This window comes from Podarcis gaigeae, assembly GCF_964106915.1.
Source record: "Podarcis gaigeae genome assembly, chromosome: 5".
In the NCBI taxonomy this organism is placed as follows: Eukaryota; Metazoa; Chordata; class Lepidosauria; order Squamata; family Lacertidae; genus Podarcis; species Podarcis gaigeae.
This window is the reverse complement of record NC_139681.1, coordinates 6423657-6445822: the sequence shown is the minus strand read 5'-3', so window position 1 is coordinate 6445822 and position 22166 is coordinate 6423657. Positions and strand designations below refer to the sequence as shown.

General features: G+C 44.4%; 1 protein-coding gene across 1 annotated transcript in view; it reads left to right on the top strand.

Moving 5' to 3' along the window:
* SEMA3D (semaphorin 3D) overlaps positions 1-22166 on the top strand; it is a 174388-nt gene that overhangs the window by 131654 nt on the left and 20568 nt on the right. The window contains exons 12-16 of the mRNA XM_083738746.1: positions 8845-9067; positions 13379-13467; positions 16443-16484; positions 18618-18775; positions 20107-20171. Coding sequence (XP_083594872.1) covers positions 8845-9067; positions 13379-13467; positions 16443-16484; positions 18618-18775; positions 20107-20171 — 577 coding nt within the window. The remainder of the gene's footprint in view (positions 1-8844; positions 9068-13378; positions 13468-16442; positions 16485-18617; positions 18776-20106; positions 20172-22166) is intronic.

Below are 22166 nucleotides of genomic sequence, written 5' to 3'. Positions count from 1 at the left end.
CTCAGCCCCGCTCACCTCACAGAGTGTTTGTTGTGGGGGAGGAAGGGAAAGGAGAATGTTAGCCGCTTTGAGACTTCTTAAAGGGAGTGAAAGGTGGGATATCAAATCCATACTCTTCTTCTTCTTGCAATATCTGGACTATATACTGTTCCTTGAAACTTCCATATCTATCGATTCCTGCTTTGCCAGGATTCACTTTCAGCTTGTAACTAATAGCATTTGCGCCTTTATGAAAAATCTGTGCCTGTATGAAAAACAAAATAGAATTTGAGAAGGAGCATCTGTGAAGGTCACATTTTGAGAGCTTGCACGTCTTTTTCTAGGTTCAAATCACAGAAAAGCTTCATTCTCTGTCAAGACAAAATGGTTTCAGGTGGAAGCTTCTCCAGTTCAATCTATGGGCAGGTCCAAACTCAAACTAGCTTAAGATTGTCAAGAGACATATTTCAAATGTCCAGCTGGTGATCTCTGGTGGTTGGAAATGGCTTGTGTTCAGAGCACATCTGGTTTTATGCCAATGCATAATTAGAGGTTGATTCGAAGCAATTAGTGGCGACAAACCCACATCCCTAATGTCTTTTCAGCAGTGGTGAAACTGGGTGGAGTTTGGAATGCCAAGATGGTAAAATATTTGCCTGTGGTGTGGGATACCACAATAGCACCAGGTGTAACCTTGGAGACTTCCATCAAGGCAACAACTCCTGATGCCGTTTGTTAAGCCCAGCCAGCCAGTGCTTTGTGAAGAGCAGAAGCTGCTCAGAGGCAGAATAAGTCATGTTTTGTCATTACACACACACACACACACACACACACACACACACACACGTTTTTAAAAAGCATTTCAATATTGTGCATATTACAGTGCCAGATCACCTACATCCCAGCTCTCTGAAGTCTCAGCTGATGTGGCTTCAGCTGCAATCATCTCAACTGCCCATTATCTCAACTTCCCAGAATGCCTCTCTGCAGCCTCTGCTCTTTTTAGTGACAGACAGCCTGCTGTTGGGTGCCACAGCGCAGCTGCTGCTGCCCTCTCTCAAGCATCATGCCAGCCCTGATCCAACCAAATGGATGGACAGTAGTTTATGGACAGGTGAGAGAAAATACTTCTTCACAAACCCATAGTTAAGGATTCTAGTCATGCAGCTCAATGTGGTCCTACGTCTCCATCATCCTACATTTCAGTGTATCTGAAGAAGTGTGCATGCACATGAAAGCTTCTACCCAGAACAAACTTAGTTGGTCTCTAAGGTGCTACTGGACAATATATATATATATATATATATATATATATATATATATATATATATATATATAGACTGCGTCAGACCAACGCAGCTACCTACCTGAATCTAGAACCATAGTTAAGAAGTTTGCTCTCCCAAGAGGATGTGGCTTGTAAAGGGGTTATACAGCTTTTTGGACGATACGTCTGTCTGTGGGTATGCACTAAAATGAAACTTCCAGCTTCAGAGACCTTATTCCTCTGGATATCTGCTGCTGGCAAGCAGACAGGAAGGGAGGGGATTTGCTTTCACATCCTGCTTGAGGACTTCAAGGTGGCATCTGACTGGCCTCTGTTGGAAGCTAAATGCTGGACTAGATGTAGCATGGGTTTATCAGCAGGGCTCTTCTTGTGTTCCTCTGCCCCTTCTCCTTCCTGCAGTTCATCATAGTTGATGTTCATAGTACTAGGCAAGCTTCCCTGTTCTCCTCTGAGGTCAACATTTGGCATTTTGGATGCACACTAAAGCCCACCAGGGACTGGGAGGAGACTCCCGCATTTGCCCATGACATTTGGCAGGACATGAACTCAGAATCTGCTGAAAGGCAGCCTTGTTCACTTGCGTTCTGGCCACCTATTTCTGCACCACCCAAAGACATCAGAAAGGGTCATTCAGTCACTCTGGGTGGACAGAATTGGTTTCAACAGCTGGTACTTAGCGACTGGAAAGTCAGCAGTTCCTTGGGTAGAGAAGAAAGATACTCCACATTTCATTCCTTTGCTCTGGATAAACTGTGTGACTGTCAAGAGATGGCTGTTGAAAGGATCAGCCTTGCCAACTATAACAGCACAATTGTTCCCAGCAGTTACATTTTCCTGATCCTGGTCCAAAGACCTCTCCTACACTCCGTATTTACCAGTGGCAGCCTCTATTTTTTGGTATCTGCTTTGGAGAAATGTTGAGGGGGTCCACACATGCATGCGGCAGGTCTTCAAATTTCATCTCTGTCTCACAAGTCTCCAGAAGTTAAATGTGTAGTTCAAGAAGTGGTTGCCCCTAATCCCTGGCAATATTGCCTGGGGCTGCTGGCAGTGGGAGCCCAGCAATATCTAAAGGGGTACAGGTTGCCCAACCCAAGACACACAATGCCAATAAACTGCTTCCCTTCCATACTTTCACCCAGTTGCCCCTACAGGTAATGAATGTTGCTGAAGATGCTGAGTTTGCATCCATTTTGTAATATGTGCTACCAGACAACATGTCTCTGAATACCTGTTTCTTGGAATTAGTGGTTTGGGTCTGGCTAGCTTGAGTTTTGCTTGCCAGTTTCCCAATGGGTCTTCTGGTTGGCCACTATGAGAACAGGATGATGAATGAGACAAGCCATTGGCTTGATCACACGACCCTTCTTACTGTGTTGTTGTTTAGTCGTTTAGCCGTGTCCGGCTCTTCATGACCCCATGGACCAGAGCACACCAGGCACTCCTGTCTTTCACCGCCTCCCGCAGTTTGGTCAAACTCATGCTGGTAGCTTCAGAACACTGTCCGACCATCTCATCCTCTGTCGTCCCCTTCTCCTTGTGCCCTCCATCTTTCACAACATCAGGGTCTTTTCCAGGGAGTCTTCTCTTCTTGTGAGATGGCCAAAGTATTGGAGCCTCAGCTTCAGGATCTATCCTTCCAGTGAGCACTCAGGGCTGATTTCCTTAAGAATGGATAGGTTTGATCTTCTTACTGTAGGAGAGGACATATTTATTAGGTATTATCCTTCCTTCCTCATGTTTGCGAGTTCAGCAGAGTACATCCCTTTACATTCAAGTAATCCAGGATAGTTTCAGGTAGACTGGATTCTCCTGGTATTCCACCCCACCCCCTTAAGACAATAATCACACAAACAGTCCTGTAAGGGGTAAAAATAGCATTTACTCACCCAGAATACTTGTTGAAGAGTAACAGATACAGTAGCTTTGTTCAGGCAGACTTAAAATGGTAATTCAGTTACAAAGACATACTTAAGTCTAGCTTAAAATGGTGTCTGAACATTGGAACTCAGACATGCAGATGTCCTTCACATTTCTGTCTTGGTGATGAGATGAAGAGGAAGAGAAGACAGAGAGAGGATGTGCCCAAGCTGGTAAGACAATATCTCTTGTCATGCCCTTCACCTGTCAGGGCACAGTGGGAGTGTCTCTCACAGAAAAACTCTGTGATCTTCAGCTCTCATCATTTGCCTTTTTAGCAAAGCATCAGTTGTTGGTTTGACTGCATTATAAATATTCCACACTTATGTTCATAGAATAATAGAATAATAGAGTGGGAAGGGGTCCCTGAGGGTCATCTAGTTCAACCCCCTGCAATGCAGGAATCTCAATTATATCAATTAATATTACCATTATATCCATTGTAATATTAATTACTGTATTAAATGTTCTGAAGGTTTTTTTGTTTTGATTTACTTTAAGGAGACTGAAGAGTTTTCGGGCAGCAATGTGCAATGGTGGGGAGGGACATTTCAGGTAGTGAGTTTTGTTTTGGGGTTAAAAAGGTAAAGGGACCCCTGACCATTAGGTCCAGTTGTGGACGACTCTGGGGTTGCGGCGCTCATCTCGCTTTATTGGCCGAGGGAGCCGGTGTTTGTTTGCAGACATCTTCCTGGTCATATGGCCAGCATGACTAAGCCGCTTCTGGTGAACCAGAGCGGCGCACGGAAACGCCGTTTACCTTCCCACTGGAGTGGTACCTATTTATCTACTTGCACTTTGACGTTCTTTCGAACTGCTAGGTTGGCAGGAGCAGGGACTGAGCAAGGGGAGCTCACCCCGTCGTGGGGATTCGAACCACCGACCTTGTGATCGGCAAGTCTTAGGCTCTTTGGTTTAACCCACAGCGCCACCCGTGTCCCTTGTTTTGGGGTTAGTTAAGTGTTAAAAATATTCAAATCTGTCCCATTTTCGCTTCTCTGAATCAAGAAGAGAAGCAGGAGTCTGTTTACAGAAGATTCTATTTTGACATAGTAGCCCCACTTTTCATACTTGAGTGTGTTTACATTGCTGGGTCAATTCCAAAACTTTACCAAGTTCAAAGGGAGGGGAACAGCCATGCTGTTTCGCTAGTAACCTCAGCTGAATGAATAAGCTAGTACTCTGAAAAATAAAAATAAAATGGTCTTTCTCCATGGAAATCGCCATGAAACAAAAATATGATCAGTCTGTATTTTTGTCGTTTGTGCTGACGGTCTCTTTGGAGGCATTGCCTAAGCCAGTGATGGCCAAACTTGGCCCTCCAGCTGTTTTGGGACTACATTTCCCATCATCCCTGACCACTGGTCCTGTTAGCTAGGGATGGTGGGAGTTGTAGTCCCAAAACAGCTGGTGGGCTGAGTTTGGGGAAGCCTGACCTAAGCCATATTGGCTACCCTATAACATAACTGACTGTTGGGTTTCAGCTTGGGAGTCTCACACTTCAGTTCTAAAACTAATTTGAAAATCCATTTCATTTCTGTAAGTGAGGCTTATTTTGAAGTATAGCTGTATACTTGTATATCTGAAGGAGTGTCTCCACCCCCATCATTCAACCTGGACACTGAGGTCCAGTTCCAAGGACCTTCTGATGATTCCCTTACTGTGATAAGTGAATTTACAGGGAACCAGGCAGAGGGCCTTCTTGGTAGTGGCACCCGCCCTGTGGAACACCCTCCCTTCAGAAGTTAGAGAGATAAAGAACTACACAACTTTTAGAAGACATCTGAAGGCAGCCCTTGGGAAGCTTTTAATGTTTTATTGTGTTTTTATATGTGTTGGAAGCTGCCCAGTGTGGCCGGGGCAACCCAGCCAGAGGGCCAAGGTATAAATAATAAAATTGTAGTTGTTGTTTAGAATTAGAGTTTGGGTTCAAATCCTGGCTCTCCAGTGACCTTTCGTTATGGACTACTTTGGATGTTTTTCCTGTTGGAGAAAGGTTGTGCCCTATGGGTCACTGAAAGTGCACCTTCTTACCCTATATATTGGGCAGGACTGTTCTCCTCTCAATGTATGGGTGTAACATGTATATAAGCTTATATATTAAAAAGCTCAACCCATGTAGACCGAAAAGCGCAAATAGATTCAGTTGTGCAATTTGGACCATTGTGAATTTCAATTGATGCCCATCTGCTCTGTGCAAACTTTTCACCCATAGCTGGACATCTCACAGGTGGGGAAAATGTGCCCAGTGGGCAGAGGGAGAAGGCACGTGCTTGAGCCCATCCCAAATGACTGATGAGAATATTTTCCAAGCCAGCCCAGGCTCCTAGTTCATCTTAGTTGTGTGGCAAGACCCTCAAGCCAACGCCCTATTAGGATAAATAAATTCACACGGACACAGATATTCTGTTTAAGGTTTTTGGGCAAAAATTTGGCCACAACTTTATTGATGGCAGGAATGAGAGCAGTATTGCCTTAGGCATTGGCAAGACTACATCTGACTCTTGCCCCCTTCGCAGGAAGTCTGTAAGGGTAAACCACCCAAAGGGAAATTGCTTTGGGGGAACCCGCCTACATCTATCCTGGTGTCCCCAGAGGCCTGGCATAGCCCTCACCCTTCAAGCGGACTTCGGACAGGAACCAGGCCCCGGCTTCCTTTTACGGAATACCCTTGGAACTGGAGAGGCAGGCGATGGCCGACCTCCCCTCCCCAATTCATAATAAGCCGGTGCCTAACTGCCAAACCTTACAAAGTTGTGACGGTTGCTAATAGGTAGGCAAAAACCAAGGGGCCTGTGCCAATTTGCCAAATGGAAAAAATTCCCACCTGGCCCCCGATTCAAGCCGGGCAACCAGTCAAACTCCAAAGCAAGGCCAAAGGATCTAAATTAAAGGGAGGGTGGGTGGGTGTTTGGCAGCGCGAAGCAGGAGCCTGGCACACGTCACGCTGCCACTTTTATACTTTCCCCCACTATCACCCTTTGACATGATTGGGCAATAGCCCTGGGTGATTGTGGTGCCACCCCGGCGTGAGGGCAATAGCTCCACCCATGCCAGGGTGGGGGGAACCAGGTTGAGAGCCTGTCCGCAACCAGGACCATCTATTAAGATGATCCCATTTCCCTCCCAATGAAATGGATAGTTGTTGATTTCAAAGATGAGGTGACTGTAAATGTTATCTGACAGATACTAGCTGCCACTGATGAAATTTATTCCGTTTCCCGATCCTATCAGAGATCGTTTTCTGAGCTATCAAGCACTGAATCCCTGCTTCTACTTAGAGAAGTGGCATCCTGCCATCGAATTACCTAAGTGCCTCCAGGCAACTTTCGCTGTCATCTGGGTATTAAAAACGGACACATATAACTGGGAAGATTCGGTCCAGTTCCTGGCTTCGTATGCAGCATGCATAATGCTCTCTGAGCTGCGCCAGATCTTAAGTGCTGAAGTTTGTCCAAAGCCCTAACAAAGTTTAAGTTGGAGCAATCTGCCAAATGGCATATTTGGTATTGGAAGAATGTGCTGAGAGACAATTACCTCTTTCTCTCTGTTTAAAAGGTCTGTGTCACAGAGCGAGCCTGCAAACTTAAAAGAAGCATCTTAAACACATTATAAAATGGTTTGTTTGCTAGATAGGAGCAGCTCCTCTTTCACAGATTATGTTGTAGCTCCACCTGGCAGGAAATTTAGGAATTATCTTGTTAGTATGAAAAGATTACAGCTCAGATTCTGGAAACATGCAGCTCCGCTGAGACCACAGATAAATAGTTTCAGCATTATGGCCCATCATTTTGCTGTAGTGATTATTTAAAGAGATAGTACTCATCAGCCGGATGGAGGAGAAGCTCTGGTTGTGGTATGCATATTGTGGGATGTTGGAGAGCTCTCTCCTCTGTTCCCCAAAGCTGCATAGCAAAACACTCAGCTAATTTCATGCCGTAAATCAAGCGCTCCTTTCGTGGTAAACATGTGAGCCCAAGCATTCTATAGCATAAAATGCACTTATATTCAGGGGAACCCTGCCATTTCCTTTTCTTATTATTTATTGCTTATTCGCTTTCTTTGTGATATGAGGTAATGCCCTGCTACTACACTTTTGGATTGTGAACAATATTAAAAATAAAAAAATACACTTACTCAGGAAACCCCAGACATAATCCCTGCTGCCCCTTTATCCCACTAGCACACGGGGCATGAGACTGTCTTCCAACCTTACTTGTACATCTTTGAAATGGGACCATGAACATAGGTGACATCATCCAGTTTTAATTTATTTTTCTGGAGCCCAAGTGACTGTTGACAAGCCCTCTACTCAATATGGGCTTCTTGTGTTGCAGGACTGTAAGTGCTTTATCTGGAAATTCTAGAATGCATTGCTCCCTCCCCTTGATAGTCTCTGAGTATAAAATCATACAAAAAATGCAAAAAGAGCATCTGGTGGATCAGGCCCACAAGCCATCTAGTCCAGCATCTATCCTGTTCTCACAGTGGCCAACTACTAGATTTTAATTTTATTTTTAATCTAAATGCCCCCCTGCACATATATAACACCATTTAAAAGTGAATAGATAGTCCACCTTTGCAGTGCTGGTTATTGATAAGATAAACCTGTGTAATGCCTGCAAAAAATAGCAATCTTCTTGGTAACGGAGACCAGGAAGCGTCATGGAAAAGTAGCTCATAGTCGCTGCCCTTCCCTTCAATGCCTTTTCCAATTTTCATGTGTTCGACTATAAATTTGATTATAGCTGTGTTGCACTCGTTTTCTCTCTGCTGTTTTCTCTAAGCAACTGCTTTTTAATATAATTTGCTACAGTGCTACATTTTTATTATTAGGGTGGTCTGTGGCCAAAAGAAATATAAGTAAATTAATTCATCATTTTTTTTCGCATGCTGGCTACAGACCCCCCCCCCCCCCCCGCTGCCCACTTTAGCATTATATTTTATTGTACATATTGTCATAATTTCTGCTAGACTTCTTCTACTGTAAACCAATTTTATGTCACTCGGGAGCCTGGATAACAAACAAGACTTATTGCAATGTGTCTGCATATGTTTTAATATTGTTTTAATATGTTGCTCTTTTGTTGCTGCAAAGGCAACTGTCTTCTGGCACCTTAAAAACTAACAGATTTATTGCCGCAGAAGCTTTCGCAGACTGGTTTCCACTTCCTCAGAAACATTGCTACTTTTCCTGAGTAGCCTCAAGGGGGCAGTGTCTATTAACTATTGGGGGGAAATACAGTTCATAAGTATGTTGAACATCTGTCTTGACCAAACGCAACCTATATACGTTCAGCTTTGAGCAATCCCCGCTGAACTCAGTGGGACGTACGTCTAAATAGATAGTCATGGATTGCATTTTCATAGGTTGTGTTTTAACACTTCAAGTCCTAAAAAATTCTGCCTTCAGTACCAAAGTGAAATGCTGGCAGAACTTAGGGGATCATTCACATTATTCCAACTCTCTGTCTTTTCCCCCTGATCCTTTCTTTTCTACTCTGTCCATCATTTTCCGTTTTTCCTCCTCTCCCTGCTTGCCTAAAGGTGATTTTTTTTACACACAATGGGCAACCAGGCAAACAGAAATTTCAAAATCTACAGGCAGGCAAAGAAGAAGAACCTCAAAGCTTTTCTCTTGTGTCTCCATTGTGCAGTGCCCCAGCAAAACATACGATCCATCCATCAAGTCCACCAGAGATTTTCCTGACGATGTCATTAGCTTCATAAAGCGCCATCCCGTGATGTACAAATCAGTCTACCCAGTAACCGGAGCACCGGTGTTTTCTCAAATCAATGTGGACTACAGACTGACGCAGATTGTGGTGGACCGTGTCATGGCTGAAGATGGCCAGTATGATGTCATGTTCTTAGGGACAGGTAAGATGCAAACTGTTGGCTCCTCTGTTTCCCATAGAGACTTCCTTCTTCCTTCAAAATGCCCTTTGCATGTATTCCACACACATGGAACAATGTTGCGCGTATGGATCATTGTCTGGGGATTGACCTTGGGATTGCAAAAGACTTTGCCCTCCTTTCTTAACCCTGGAGCAAGAGCATTTGCTCTTTGGGGCAGAGTATGTGACGCAGGTGTATGTATGTGCATGGGACGCAGGTGGCGCTGTGGGTTAAAGCCTCAGCGCCTAGGACTTGCCGATCGAAAGGTCGGCGGTTCGAATCCCTGCGGCGGGGTGCGCTCCCGCTGCTCGGTCCCAGCGCCTGCCAACCTAGCAGTTCGAAAGCACCTCCGGGTGCAAGTAGATAAATAGGGACCGCTTACCAGCGGGAAGGTAAACGGCGTTTCCGTGTGCGGCTCTGGCTTGCCAGATGCAGCTTTGTCACGCTGGCCACGTGACCCGGAAGTGTCTCCGGACAGCGCTGGCCCCTGGCCTCTTGAGTGAGATGGGCGCACAACCCCAGAGTCTGTCAAGACTGGCCCGTACGGGCAGGGGTACCTTTACCTTTACCTTTATGTGCCTTAGATTGTGGACCAAGTCCATTGGCTGTGCACCATCTCACACAGGGCCAGATTGAGCTTTGATGAGGCCCTAAGCTACTGAAGGTAATGGGGCCCTTTATATGTCCAGCTGTCCTTTGTCAACAACAAATTGTTGCTGTTTTTTTGTGTTGAATATATGCTATATGGTAATTTATGAACCTACATAACACAAGGGATGCGGGTGGTAAGGTAAAGGTAAAGGTACCCCTGCCCGTACGGGCCAGTCTTGACAGACTCTGGGGTTGTGCGCCCATCTCACTTAAGAGGCCAGGGGCCAGCGCTGTCCGGAGACACTTCCGGGTCACGTGGCCAGCGTGACAAAGCTGCATCTGGCGAGCCAGAGCCGCACACGGAAACGCCGTTTACCTTCCCGCTGGTAAGCGGTCCCTATTTATCTACTTGCACCCGGAGGTGCTTTCGAACTGCTAGGTTGGCAGGCGCTGGGACCGAGCAGCGGGAGCGCACCCCGCCGCAGGGATTCGAACCGCCGACCTTTCAATCGGCAAGTCCTAGGCGCTGAGGCTTTAACCCACAGCGCCACCTGCGTCCCACCGAGCCTAGGGCTTGGCGATCAGAAGGTCGGTGGTTTGAATCTCCGCAACGGGGTGAGCTCCCGTTGCTTGGTCCCTGCTCCTGCCAACCTAGCAATTCAAAAGCATGTCAAAGTGCAAGTAGATAAATAGTTACCTCTCTGGCGAGAAGGCAAATGGCATTTCCGTGCGCTGCTCTGGTTCGCCAAAAGTGGCTTAGTCATGCTGCCCACATGACCCAGAAGCTGTATGTCGGCTCCCTCGGCCAGTAAAGCGAGATGAACGCCGCAACCCCAGAGTCGTCCGCGACTGGGCCTAACAGTCAGGGATCCCTTTACCTTTACACAACACCGTTGCATCATGTAGCTTTTATTTGTTTCTTATCTTAGGTTTCTTTTTCCTTTAATTTTGTTGTTCTTTATCTTATGTTTGTTTAAAAAGTTGTTTTTTTATCTTATATTTTGGAAATATACATCCAGGTTTCTTTTCCCTTTAATTTTTTTGGTGGCCCTCAAGAGAGCTCCCAGTGGCCCACACTGGGAGCCAGTGTGGTGTAGTGGTTAAGAGCGGTAGTCTTCTAATCTGGGAAACCGGGTTCGCGTCTCCGCTCCTCCACCTGCAGCTGCTGGGTGACCTTGGGCCAGTCACACTTCCTTGAAGTCTCTCAGCCCCACTCACCTCACAGAGTGTTTGTTGTGGGGGAGGAAGGGAAAGGAGGTTGTTAGCCGCTTTGAGACTCCTGAAGGGGAGTGAAAGGCGGGATATCAAATCCAAACTCTTCTTCTTCTTCTATAGCTTGTTTAGCTCATAGGTAAATCTGGCCCTGGTCTCAAAATAAGGATGGCTGCAACTGAAAAATACCTGAAGCAGGTTTGGAGTAGAAAGGTTTGGAGTAGGGGATATAGTTGTCATGCATAAACCCTCACTGCAGATCCAGTTGTCTCACTGGAAAGATTCTAGAGTGTCTACACTGAGGCTAAATCAGCGCTTCAGGATAAGAACAGTTTCTGGTTAAGAACGGACCTCCGGAACAAATTAAGTTCTTAACCCGAGGTATCACTGTATTTCCACATTTCTGCTTGTTTCAACACCGCATAGCAGCAACTCTCTGTGGTCAAAATGTGCACCATGCTTTTGTTTTCTTTAGCCATGGTTAAGGCCTGGCCACCAACTAGGAGGTGAAATCAAGGCCTGAAAGTAGGTTTGCAAACCATTGTTTGCATTATGCATGGTTAATCGTTATATCTGCATTACGCAAATTGTGGTTAAGTCAGTTTCCCCCCTTTCCTAGTCTCTCTGCTTGCAAAATGATAAAACAGGTCATGTTGCTATATCCTGATATAACGTATTTTTCACTCCATAAGACGCACCAGCCCATAAGACGCACCTAGTTTTTGGAGGAGGAAAACAAGAAAAAAAAATTCTGAATCTTAGAAGCCAGAACAGTGAAAGCGCAATCCCTCTTGCTGTTCTGGCTTCTGGGATAGCTGTGCAGCCTGCATTCACTCCATAAGACGCACACACATTTCCCCTTACTTTTTAGGAGGGAAAAAGTGAGTCTTATAGAGCAAAAAATACGGTATATTTTTCAGGGGCAGGACTTTACTCAGGAAGCTAAACCAATGTACTATGGTACCTTTGGGGTTAAGGCAACCAACCATGGTTAGTGCTAATGATGGTTGAAAGCATTATGTCTCCACCAGGCCAACGTGTGAAAAAACTACCATTATTATATCAGTGTTGCTCTTCATTAAAATAGGGGTTTTTTTTGCAGGTTATAGCACAAAATGTAGTCAGTAGATGGCAGTCCAGAATTTCAGCAGACAGAAGAGTACTGCCTGCGGTATCTAAATTGTTGAAAATTGAGCTTCCTAAGGGAAGCATGACATTTTTATTTTATTTTACAAATTTAAAACCTGCCTTTTACAAAGTCATGCTGAAAACAGACTTCACTGCTTGCTTATTTCTGTGTATTGGATTGCATAGTTAGTCTCTTTTTCTGTTTACCTACCATAAGTAAGATTGTGGGGAAAGTTAGTTTAGTCAATAGAGTAAATTCTGCAGTATTTTAACATGTTGCAATAAATGATTCAGCTCACTAAGACTTTTTCCAGCCTTGTTTTCCAGTCACTCAATTCCAGGATCTTTTGTTTGTTTAATCACTGCCATATGCATGTCCCATGTGTAGCCTTGGAGTAGAACAAAATGAGAAGGGATCCCCCCCCCCTTTTCTTTTGGAAATAACGCAGGACAATTGATTGCAATGGCATTGGTTTTGCTGTTTGTTTGCTTAATGCTTCACAATGCAGAGCGCGAGTCTGTGGTTACTCAGTGCTCAGGAAAGGTACTTCGTGCATGCTCAGAGCTACTAAATAGTTCCAAGACATGAGATCTGGTTAGACCTGAACTAAATGAACTTCTTCTCTGTTTGTACTCAACGCTACAACACTCTTGTAGTTTAAGGTCATAGTTCACTGTCCTCATTTCAAATTTGGGAAAACAAGGCCATTGTAGAATTAGTTTTCAAATGCTAAACCAGTGACTTCAAGATGCCATGAATTTGACTTGGATAAATTTATTCGAACACATACCTTGTAGAGATGCTGCCAGGTGAAATTATCATGGATTCCAGATACAGTTTTTTCCACACTGAATGTGCTACAAGAGCTTGTGATTATTTAAGGGTGGTCAATTCAACATGACCATTGGCATGGGGCTCCTGCAGGAAATGGCAATCCCATATCAAGTTCTTTGTCTCCATCTTTGGCATTTAGGAAGATGTACATTTCTTGTTTCCTAGCCAGTGGCAGAGAGTTGTATAGTGAAAAGAAAGGGAGTTTCAGTGTTTTTTTCGGGGGGACGGACACAGGGGTACGCATACCCCTAAACATTTTGTGAATCTAAGTCTGGCCTCATTGAGGGGCAGTATTTCAATATAAGTAGGGAAATGAGAGTAACCCTAAACATTTTTTTTAGATAAAAGGCACTGGGGAGATTCATGGAGCAAAGGCATCTTAATGTGTGTCTGCTTAAAAAAATGAGAGAGAGAATCCAGAGAGGAGGGTCTGCACTCAGTCAGGTGCCATATCTAAAGAAGATGGAAAATCTTAATGTAGAATCCAAAAATGGCCACTCATTTTCAGCTGTGTCCCTTTCTTGCAGATGTCGGAACAGTACTGAAAGTTCTGAGTATAACCAAGGAGAAGCGAGACATGGAGGAAGTGGTCTTGGAAGAGCTGCAGATATTCAAGGTAAGATTACAAGCCTCATCCATTGGAACACAATTCACAGAATCACAGAATTGCAGGGTTGGAAGAGACCACAGAGGTCATTTAGTCCAACCCTCTGCAATGCAGGAATCTTTTGCCTAAGGTGGGGCTTGAACCCACAACCCTGAGATTAAGAATCTCATGCTCTGCCAACTGAGCTCTTTCAGAAGGGCAACTGAAGGAAAATAAAGCTCAATGGATTTCATTCTTCAAAAAGAATCATTTTGGGAGGGCATAAAATCTTCATTTTGTGTTCCTCAAGAATGCGTCACTCACATTGGTCACCTGGAGAAAATTCTAGGATCTGCTGAAGTTTAAGAATTCTGTATGCTTTTTTAAACTAAGGAATTATGGTGAAAAGAAACTCAAATGCTCATAACACAATTGCCACAGAAAGTGAAGTGAAATACAAGGTGAATTTGGAGGTTCCTGCTTGGGCAAAACATCTGCATTGATTTCAATATCAGATTAGCAAAATTTATTGGTTTTTTGCAGCCTGGGGTAGGCTAGGTGAGGAAGGAAAAAGCACACACCCCAAATAGCAGTTTTTGCTCCTGGCGCATAACTATGATGGAATTAGATGTTCTTCATTTGCCATGATTCTTAGAGAGTCGGCTTTAGGTCCAACCTTTGGCTTTCCCGCAATGGTCTAGTGGCTTTGAAATCATCCTTGATGCCCTTGCCTTACATGTCTGTGAAAAACAATATTTTCTCCAGGTAAATCTCTCCCTGTGCACTTGGTACCTTGATTACAGAGGTAGAATACTTCTTGTTTTAAATGTCATCTTTTTGCTGCCATGGAGGCCAAGAGTGCTCAACAGGCTGCCAAGTAATCAGGAATTTCCGAGCATGTACCAATTTGCTGCATACTTGCGAGATCACGTCAAAGGGAAAAGCGCCATATCAGATTTAATACCAAACAGGGCTATTAGCTCAGCAGATGTTCCTCCATGTTATAAATGCACTTCTTATTTTTTTCATGCGGGGGGAAAAATATAAAGAGAGAAGGGACTGTAGTTTGTTTACATGCTTAAGAAGCCACACCAGAATGATGTCATTGGATGTTGTGGTTTCCAAGAGCCAGCCCTTGTGACGACTTTGCAGGTGGTGGATGCTTTCCTGCCTTCAGCCTCATCTGCAGTCATCTATATGGTTTGCCCTGAGGGAATAGTTACTCCCTTCCCTGGCCCCATTCAACACAAGGCAGCACTCACAAGCCCTGAAGAGTGGCTGTATCAGGTGATGGTTGGAGATCTAGAATAACGGGCAGAGTATTCTAGTGTTTGACATCTCATGCCACCCAGTTGCTTTCCATGGAAGCCCCTCATGGGCTCAGTTGGCAACCCTTCCATTGAGATTCTTGGTCAGGAGAACCTCAAGTTATGGCTGGGTTGTGAAGCTCCTTGACTGAACAGGAACATTTCACAGTCCCTTGCCCTAAGCAAGTGATGGATGTAAGACTCATACCAAAGAGTCTGTCTACTCAGCCCATTCTGCCCACTTCCATTGTCCAGAGGAGAATGTCCAGAGGAGGGCAACCAAAATGGTCAAAGGCCTGGAAACGATGCCTTATGAGGAACGGCTAAGGGAGCTGGGCATGTTTAGCCTGGAGAAGAGGAGGTTAAGGGGTGATATGATAGCCATGTTCAAATATATAAAAGGATGTCACATAGAGGAGGGAGAAAGGTTGTTTTCCAGGGAGAAAGGTTGTCCAGAGAACTGGACACGGAGCAATGGATCAAACTACAAGAAAGAAGATTTCACCTAAACATTAGGAAGAACTTCCTGACAGTAAGAGCTGTTTGACAGTGGAATTTGCTGCCAAGGAGTGTGGTGGAGTCTCCTTCTTTGGAGGTCTTTAAGCAGAGGCTTGACAACCATATGTCAGGAGTGCTCTGATGGTGTTTCCTGCTTGGCAGGGGGTTGGACTCGATGGCCCTTGTGGTCTTTTCCAACTCTATGATTCTATGATTTCACAGTACATAGGGAAAATACCTCTTTATAATAAGTTAGAATGTAGCACATGAAATTTATCTTGTTGCTGGCTTACATTTATTTCCATGTATTTGTTTATTTAACTTATATACTGCTTAATATTTTGAGAGGAAAAATCTAAGCAGTTTACAAGTACCATGATATATGACAAATGAAAACCATAAAAATGGCAAATACATTAGGGGCCCACACGTGTACTGACTGTGTGGAGGCTCAAATCAGCCCATGACCTCTGTGACTGACAGAGGTGGCAAGTGAATCTGGCCGTTCTGAAACACCCTGTATGGATGCCCACCCTCTTTATGTGTGGACAACCTGTGAGATGGGTGCCACAGAGGCACAAGCATTTGACATTTTTGGCACTCCCAGACAGGAGAAGAAGAGGCTGTGGAAAGTGTGTCATTCGTTCCTGTCTTTCCAGCACTATATTCCTGTCTGCTTTCCCTCAGCGGATCAGAAGGAACCTGAGGGCTGTGTACAGTATGAATCGTGTAGTGTTCAAGGGAGCCCTGCTCAGATACTTCTTTTTGAGCACATTTTCCAGGAAGGTTGGCCTTCACAGCTGTAGTTGATCCCTTTCAATGGCTATTTTAGAGCTCGGAAGGTGCGATGCTTGGAGTGTTGGACTTAAGACACGGAAACAGAGCTCCAAATCCCTGCTGAGTCCCAGAGTCTAGTGGGTGACTAACACACCTGGAAAATGGGCACACTTCCAGAAATACACCCTGTTTTCTTCTCAGGGAAGACAAATGAGTTTCCACTCCTGTCACAGGTGAATCCATCCCAGGCTGAAAGTCTCAGAATATTTTGGTTTCTAGGGAAGTACTATTTCAAACACTTAAGTAAAATTGCAAAGGGTTTTGGCTACTGGCCTCCTGCTGGTGGCGCGACAAATGTTTGATAGTCTTCAATCTAAGCAGAAGAAGGATTTTCATTGGGGTTTTTTTCCATTTCCTTTTCAGCATCCCTCACCCATCTTGACTATGGAGATGTCCCCAAAGCAGGTAATTTATAATTAGCAATTTTAGCACCTACAAATTGCTTGTACATTATTGGAGATAACTATACCTGTTTTTCAAAGAGGGCATCTAAACATTTTTCTATCCTAATATTCCCATATCTTTCTTTTTCTTGAAGCATACAAAAAAAGTCACACCCTAGTCTGTCTTCTCTAACCACTCACATTCAATATCAGATGAATATATATGAATATCTATAAAAAAGAAAAAAATATATAAAAGGGGGGGAAAGTGGGGTGAAGCAATGTTTGTTCTGTTCTTTTATTTCCCAAACACATGAGTTACACTGAAGTACCACTGAAATTAAATTAGTCAGTGATTTTACAATCCTGTGCAACTCTACTTGGAAGTAAGTCTCATTGTGTTCATTGAGGCTTGCTCCTTAATAATTGAGAGGCCAGGATTACAGCCTCAATGGAACTACAATGAACGTCCTCTGATTTAGGTAACTTACTCCTGTCCATATTGATAGAGCTCATGAAAAAAAAAAAACCATTTCTATAGGTTTCTCATCTCAGGCAAAGATGTATTTTGATTAGATTGCACCAAACCTTTAAATAACCCATTAAATAACTTTCAAATTTTCTGCCTCATTTGCAGGGCACATTCAGAATTTGGGTGGGTGTAGAGTTGATCTTATTCTATTGCTGCAAAGTAGATAAGGCTGATGCCCACACTTCCTGATCTGAAAAAGTCCCATGCAAAAAGTTGCCCCATGCCATCTTCTCCTGGGCTTAAATTGAAGGGAGAGACGCTGAGGAGGACACTAGCCACCAATGGTTAGAGACTGGTGTGAGCTCACGGGTTTTGCTTTTAAGAGAGGTCCTTGTTCCTTCCTTTAATGTTCCCTAAATGCCCTCAGCCCAGTATACCTGAAGAAGCATCTCCACCTCCATCGTTCAGTCCGGACACTGAGGTCCAGCTCCAACAGCCTTCTGGTGGTTCCCTCCCTGCGAGAAGCGAGGTTACAGGGAACCAGGCAGAAGGTCTTCTCGATGGTGGCGCCCACCCTGTGGAATGCCCTTCTGTTAGATGTCAAGGAAATAAACAACTATCTGACTTTTAGAAGATATCTGAAGTTTAGTGAAGTTTGATGTTTTCTTCTGTTTTTAATCTGTTGGGAGCCACCCAGAGTGGCTGAGGAAACCCAGATAGATGGGTCGGGTATAAAAAATAAATTATTATTATTATTATTATTATTATTATTATTATTATTATTATTTTAAAAAAGACTTTCCACACATGTAGCTTTCATGCAGTGATTCCTTTCAAAGTAAAAGGCCTTCCCTTTTTTAAAAAATGACAACAAACAGCTGTCAGGCAGGTGGTAGGCATATCTGAGCGTAGCGAAAGACGTCATGGGTTTTCACAAAGCTTGCAGACCCAGGAAGGCGACAGAGTGAAGACCACCAGAGAAATGATTTGGAGCATGAATGAAACAATACTCACAAATGCCCCTTAGCCATCTCAAAAGTAAAGTAACCGCAACAAAACCCCACATTCCACCCATGATTTTTTTTTGCTCCAGTCTGATAATTTTCAGATGCAATTTCACTTATTAATTTAAAGGGTTTTGTTTTGTTTTTAAGGAAGGGTTGTTGTTGTTTTTTTTGACACAGCTTTGGTTTTAAGCTAGTCAGCTTCATAGCTCACATCTCTCTGTGAATGGAATTATGGAATTCAATACTAGGATGTGTTTTAGAACTTTTATACCGTTTTCAATATGCTACCTGCCCTGGATCTTTGATGTGGACTTGAGAGCCAGTGTAAAAAGACTGGCAATGTTATGTCTACTTGGGTTGGTTTCAGCTCAGATTGTTCTTGCAACTTACTTGGAGAAGCAATGATTGCCATCAATATCAGACTGGCTGAGGAAAGCCGACTAAATAGGCCCTGCTCTAAAAACTTGGAGATTAACTGCGCAGAGAGATTACTTGGACAAACAGAGTTTGTTCACTGATTACCAGAACATAAATTGCATTTGCTGTATAAATTTGTAAGGATTGTATAAAAATAGAAATTTTTAAATGAAAAATTGCTAAGAAGGAAATCAAGGCCGAAAGAAAAAGAGGTTTCTTGAAGAACGCTTCTAATTCATTTGCCTCGCCTGATTTTCAGCAACAATTGTACATTGGTTCCAGAGATGGATTGGCTCAGCTCTCGCTACACAGATGTCACACATATGGCAAGGCCTGTGCAGACTGTTGCCTTGCCAGAGACCCCTATTGTGCTTGGGATGGAAATTCATGCTCCAGATACACACCAACATCTAAAAGGTGAGTGATATCGTTCCTGCTTTGACCGAGCATCTAAGAGCAGCTTCTTACATGATCCCCGTGATTTAATGCAGAGCTAATCCTTCCCACACTGCTGGGTTAACCTGTGAAGCTCTGGGCTCTATGGGATGAGTTCAAGGCTGGCATTGGCGATGGAGGACACCAGAGCTTCCCCATGGATCCTCTGGTACCATCTGCTCTGCTAGTTCATGTACAGGTAACCTGGGTAGGGTTAACTAAACTTCACTCAGAGTAGACCATTTGCAATTAATAGACCTCACTTAGTCATGTGGCGCTATGGATTAAACCACAGAGCCTAGGACTTACCGATCAGAAGGTCGGTGGTTCAAATCCCTGTGACGGGGCGAGCTCCCGTTGCTCGGTCCCTGCTCCTGCCAACCTAGCAGTTGAAAAGCACGTCAAAGTGCAAGTAGATAAATAGGTACTGCTCCAACGGGAAGGTAAACGCCGTTTCTGTGTGCTACTCTGGTTCGCCAGAAGCGGCTTAGGGACATTTCAGGGACAGCAGTACATATATTGGGCTTGACTTCCTTGGAATTAAGGTCCCAGGGTTGTTGGCATCTGTCTGTCTCAAGATACAGTGGAGTGTGCCTCCAGGGGTGAAGTCAAGCATCTGGAGAATCACAGCGCCTGATGGGGCTGCAGAGACTAGAAATGCTGAACTGCTGCCTCCTGCATTGTTTTTTGCTATGCTAGCAGCACCAAAGTGACTTCCCTGGGGTGCAAGCCTGGGCCGTGTGTCTGGAGGTCCTGGGCTGCTCAGTGCGCAGCCATTAAAAGATATTGTGTTCAACCTGGCATCAGGCAATACATCTGGGACCTGAAACAAGCTTTTGCTGTGTGGGATGCTGCCCTTTGGGATTCCAGGAGCTCCATTCCATTCCATTTTCTCTTTCCTCTGCCCCAGATTTCTGGGTATTCCTCACACCACCCCACAAAAGTGAGTCAGGATTCAGGAGCACACCCAGTTCTCACTGGAATGTTTTCCAGGTTTCCTTCTTCCATAGGCTTCCCCCCATCCAGCCACTTTTGCATTTCTGCCAAGCTTGGAGTACCCCAAGGCCTGTTGCTACCTGCCTGATTTTTATGGGTGCATGGTACTTATTTGGCAATGGAAGAAGCAGCACTCGCAGCCTGAACACCAGAAAGAAAAGGAAAGTTGACTGTGACTATAATATCAGTTATGCCTTATTCATATATGTAATCTGGTGTTACTTTCTGCAAGTGAACAACTTCCCTTAAGCTCCATCCTACATCCGAAGAACAGCAGGCATAATTTCATAAAGTCATGACAACCTTTATTTTTCCAGGCGTGCAAGGAGGCAAGACGTCAAATATGGAGACCCGGCTACCCAGTGCGGTGATACAGAAGATAGTAAGTATCTGCATCTTTGTCTCCAAAAAGAGACAAAGGGGCCTAATGATGTGCTCAGCTCTTGCAAGGCCTGGTTACTGAGCAGATGATGCTAAGATACCAGAAGTGTAGCCAGGCTGTGGTGACTGTGTGTAGACCAAAAGGCATTTACTTCTTAAATTCAAGGGCTGAATTGGAGTATTGGAAACAACATCTGGCTTACCTTCCTTGATAGATGGCATGCACAAGCAGATCTGTAAGCAGTGCCCTCCGTGCTAATAGACCTAGCAAGCCTTGAGAGTTAGAATCATAGAATCATAGAGTTGGAAGAGACCACAAGGGCCATCGAGTCCAACCCCCTGCCAAGCAGGAAACACCACCAGAGCACTCCTGACATATGGTTGTCAAGCCTCTGCTTAAAGACCTCCAAAGAAGGAGACTCCACCACACTCCTTGGCAGCAAATTCCACTGTCGAACAGCTCTTACTGTCAGGAAGTTCTTCCTAATGTTTAGATGGAGTCTTCTTTCTTGTAGTTTGGATCCATTGCTCTGTGTCCGCTTCTCTGGAGCAGCAGAAAACAACCTTTCTCCCTCCTCTATGTGACATCCTTTTATATATTTGAACATGGCTATCATTTGAACATGGTTACCCCTTAACCTCCTCTTCTCCAGGCTAAACATGCCCAGCTCCTTTAGCCGTTCCTCATAAGACATCGTTTCCAGGCCTTTGACCATTTTGGTTGCCCTCCTCTGGACACGTTCCAGTTTGTCAGTGTCCTTCTTGAACTGTGGTGCCCAGAACTGGACACAGTACTCCAGGTGAGGTCTGACCAGAGCAGAATACAGTTAGCCTAGGACTATAGTGAGCCTGCTGTTGGCAAAACCGGGGTCCATAGATGTGCTGCATCATGTGAAGTGATGCAACCTGGAGGCAAAACAGAAATACAGAAAAAGCAGAGACTACCCTTGCAGGCAGAGAACTCATTACAAGTAACTTGCACTATGCACGCTTTTAATTTGTGCACACAAAAAGCAGAAAGAGGGCAGGTGTCTGGGGAAGAAAGACCTTTGCAATCCCACCTGCCATTGAAGCCAATTTGTTCTGACTAGAGACGATTTTGGCTCTATGCCGTGTAGGTTGAGAGTCGCCTGTATTCCTTTCTTATGCCTTCACCAGGAGTAGAAATAGTTAACAGGGAAATCTGTGGAAGTCTGGGAAGCAATTTGGGGCAAATATGCCCCCCCCCAAAAAAAAAGAATAGCAGGTCTGGTTGGCTGGTTCTTGCTGTATACCTGAAGTAACAATGAGCTGGTTGGACTCTCTGCAACCCTTCAAGAAACACAAAGAAAGGAATAGTTCTGGAGATGACGACCATGGAAGAGTTAATTGATGTCTATGTAAGTACTATAACTGAACGTGAGAGGAACGCTACAGCTTTCCAAGAGCAACGCAGGAGGCCGGCTTAGGCATGTGAGCCAAATAAGCAGAATTCCCCCAAGGAAAACTGAGGAAGCACACTTTTTTCCATTCCCTTGGCTTATTTCCACAGAGCAACTCTTTGTCAAAGATCTAGCATCTTAGTTCCAGCTATCAAGCTATCCAGCCCTTCTTCTAATTCTTCCTTGCTAATTAAACAATCCTCTTCTTAACAACGGCCTACTGTCTCCCACCACTATGGACATTGATGGGCTTGCCAAGCAGTCTGGCTTGTTCCCCTGGCAACTGGTACTGCTGTCTTGTGGTTAAGATGAAATTTCTGTGACAATGTAACGCAACGTTTTAAATGTTCAACAGGGTATTTTGTTTTCCTTTCTTAAACAAAACAATAGGGTCCCCTGCCCCGAACACACATTTGGTTTCTTATTTGATCCAGGAAGAGCAACTGTTTTCAATTGCTCCTCAGTTATTTCAAGTTAGAGCTCTGCTGTAAACTAAAATTAAGGGCCATCAAATGGACCCGAGTAGAGACAGGGTGAATGAGGGCTGCTGCTTTCTGTGCTGCTACTTTGAGAGT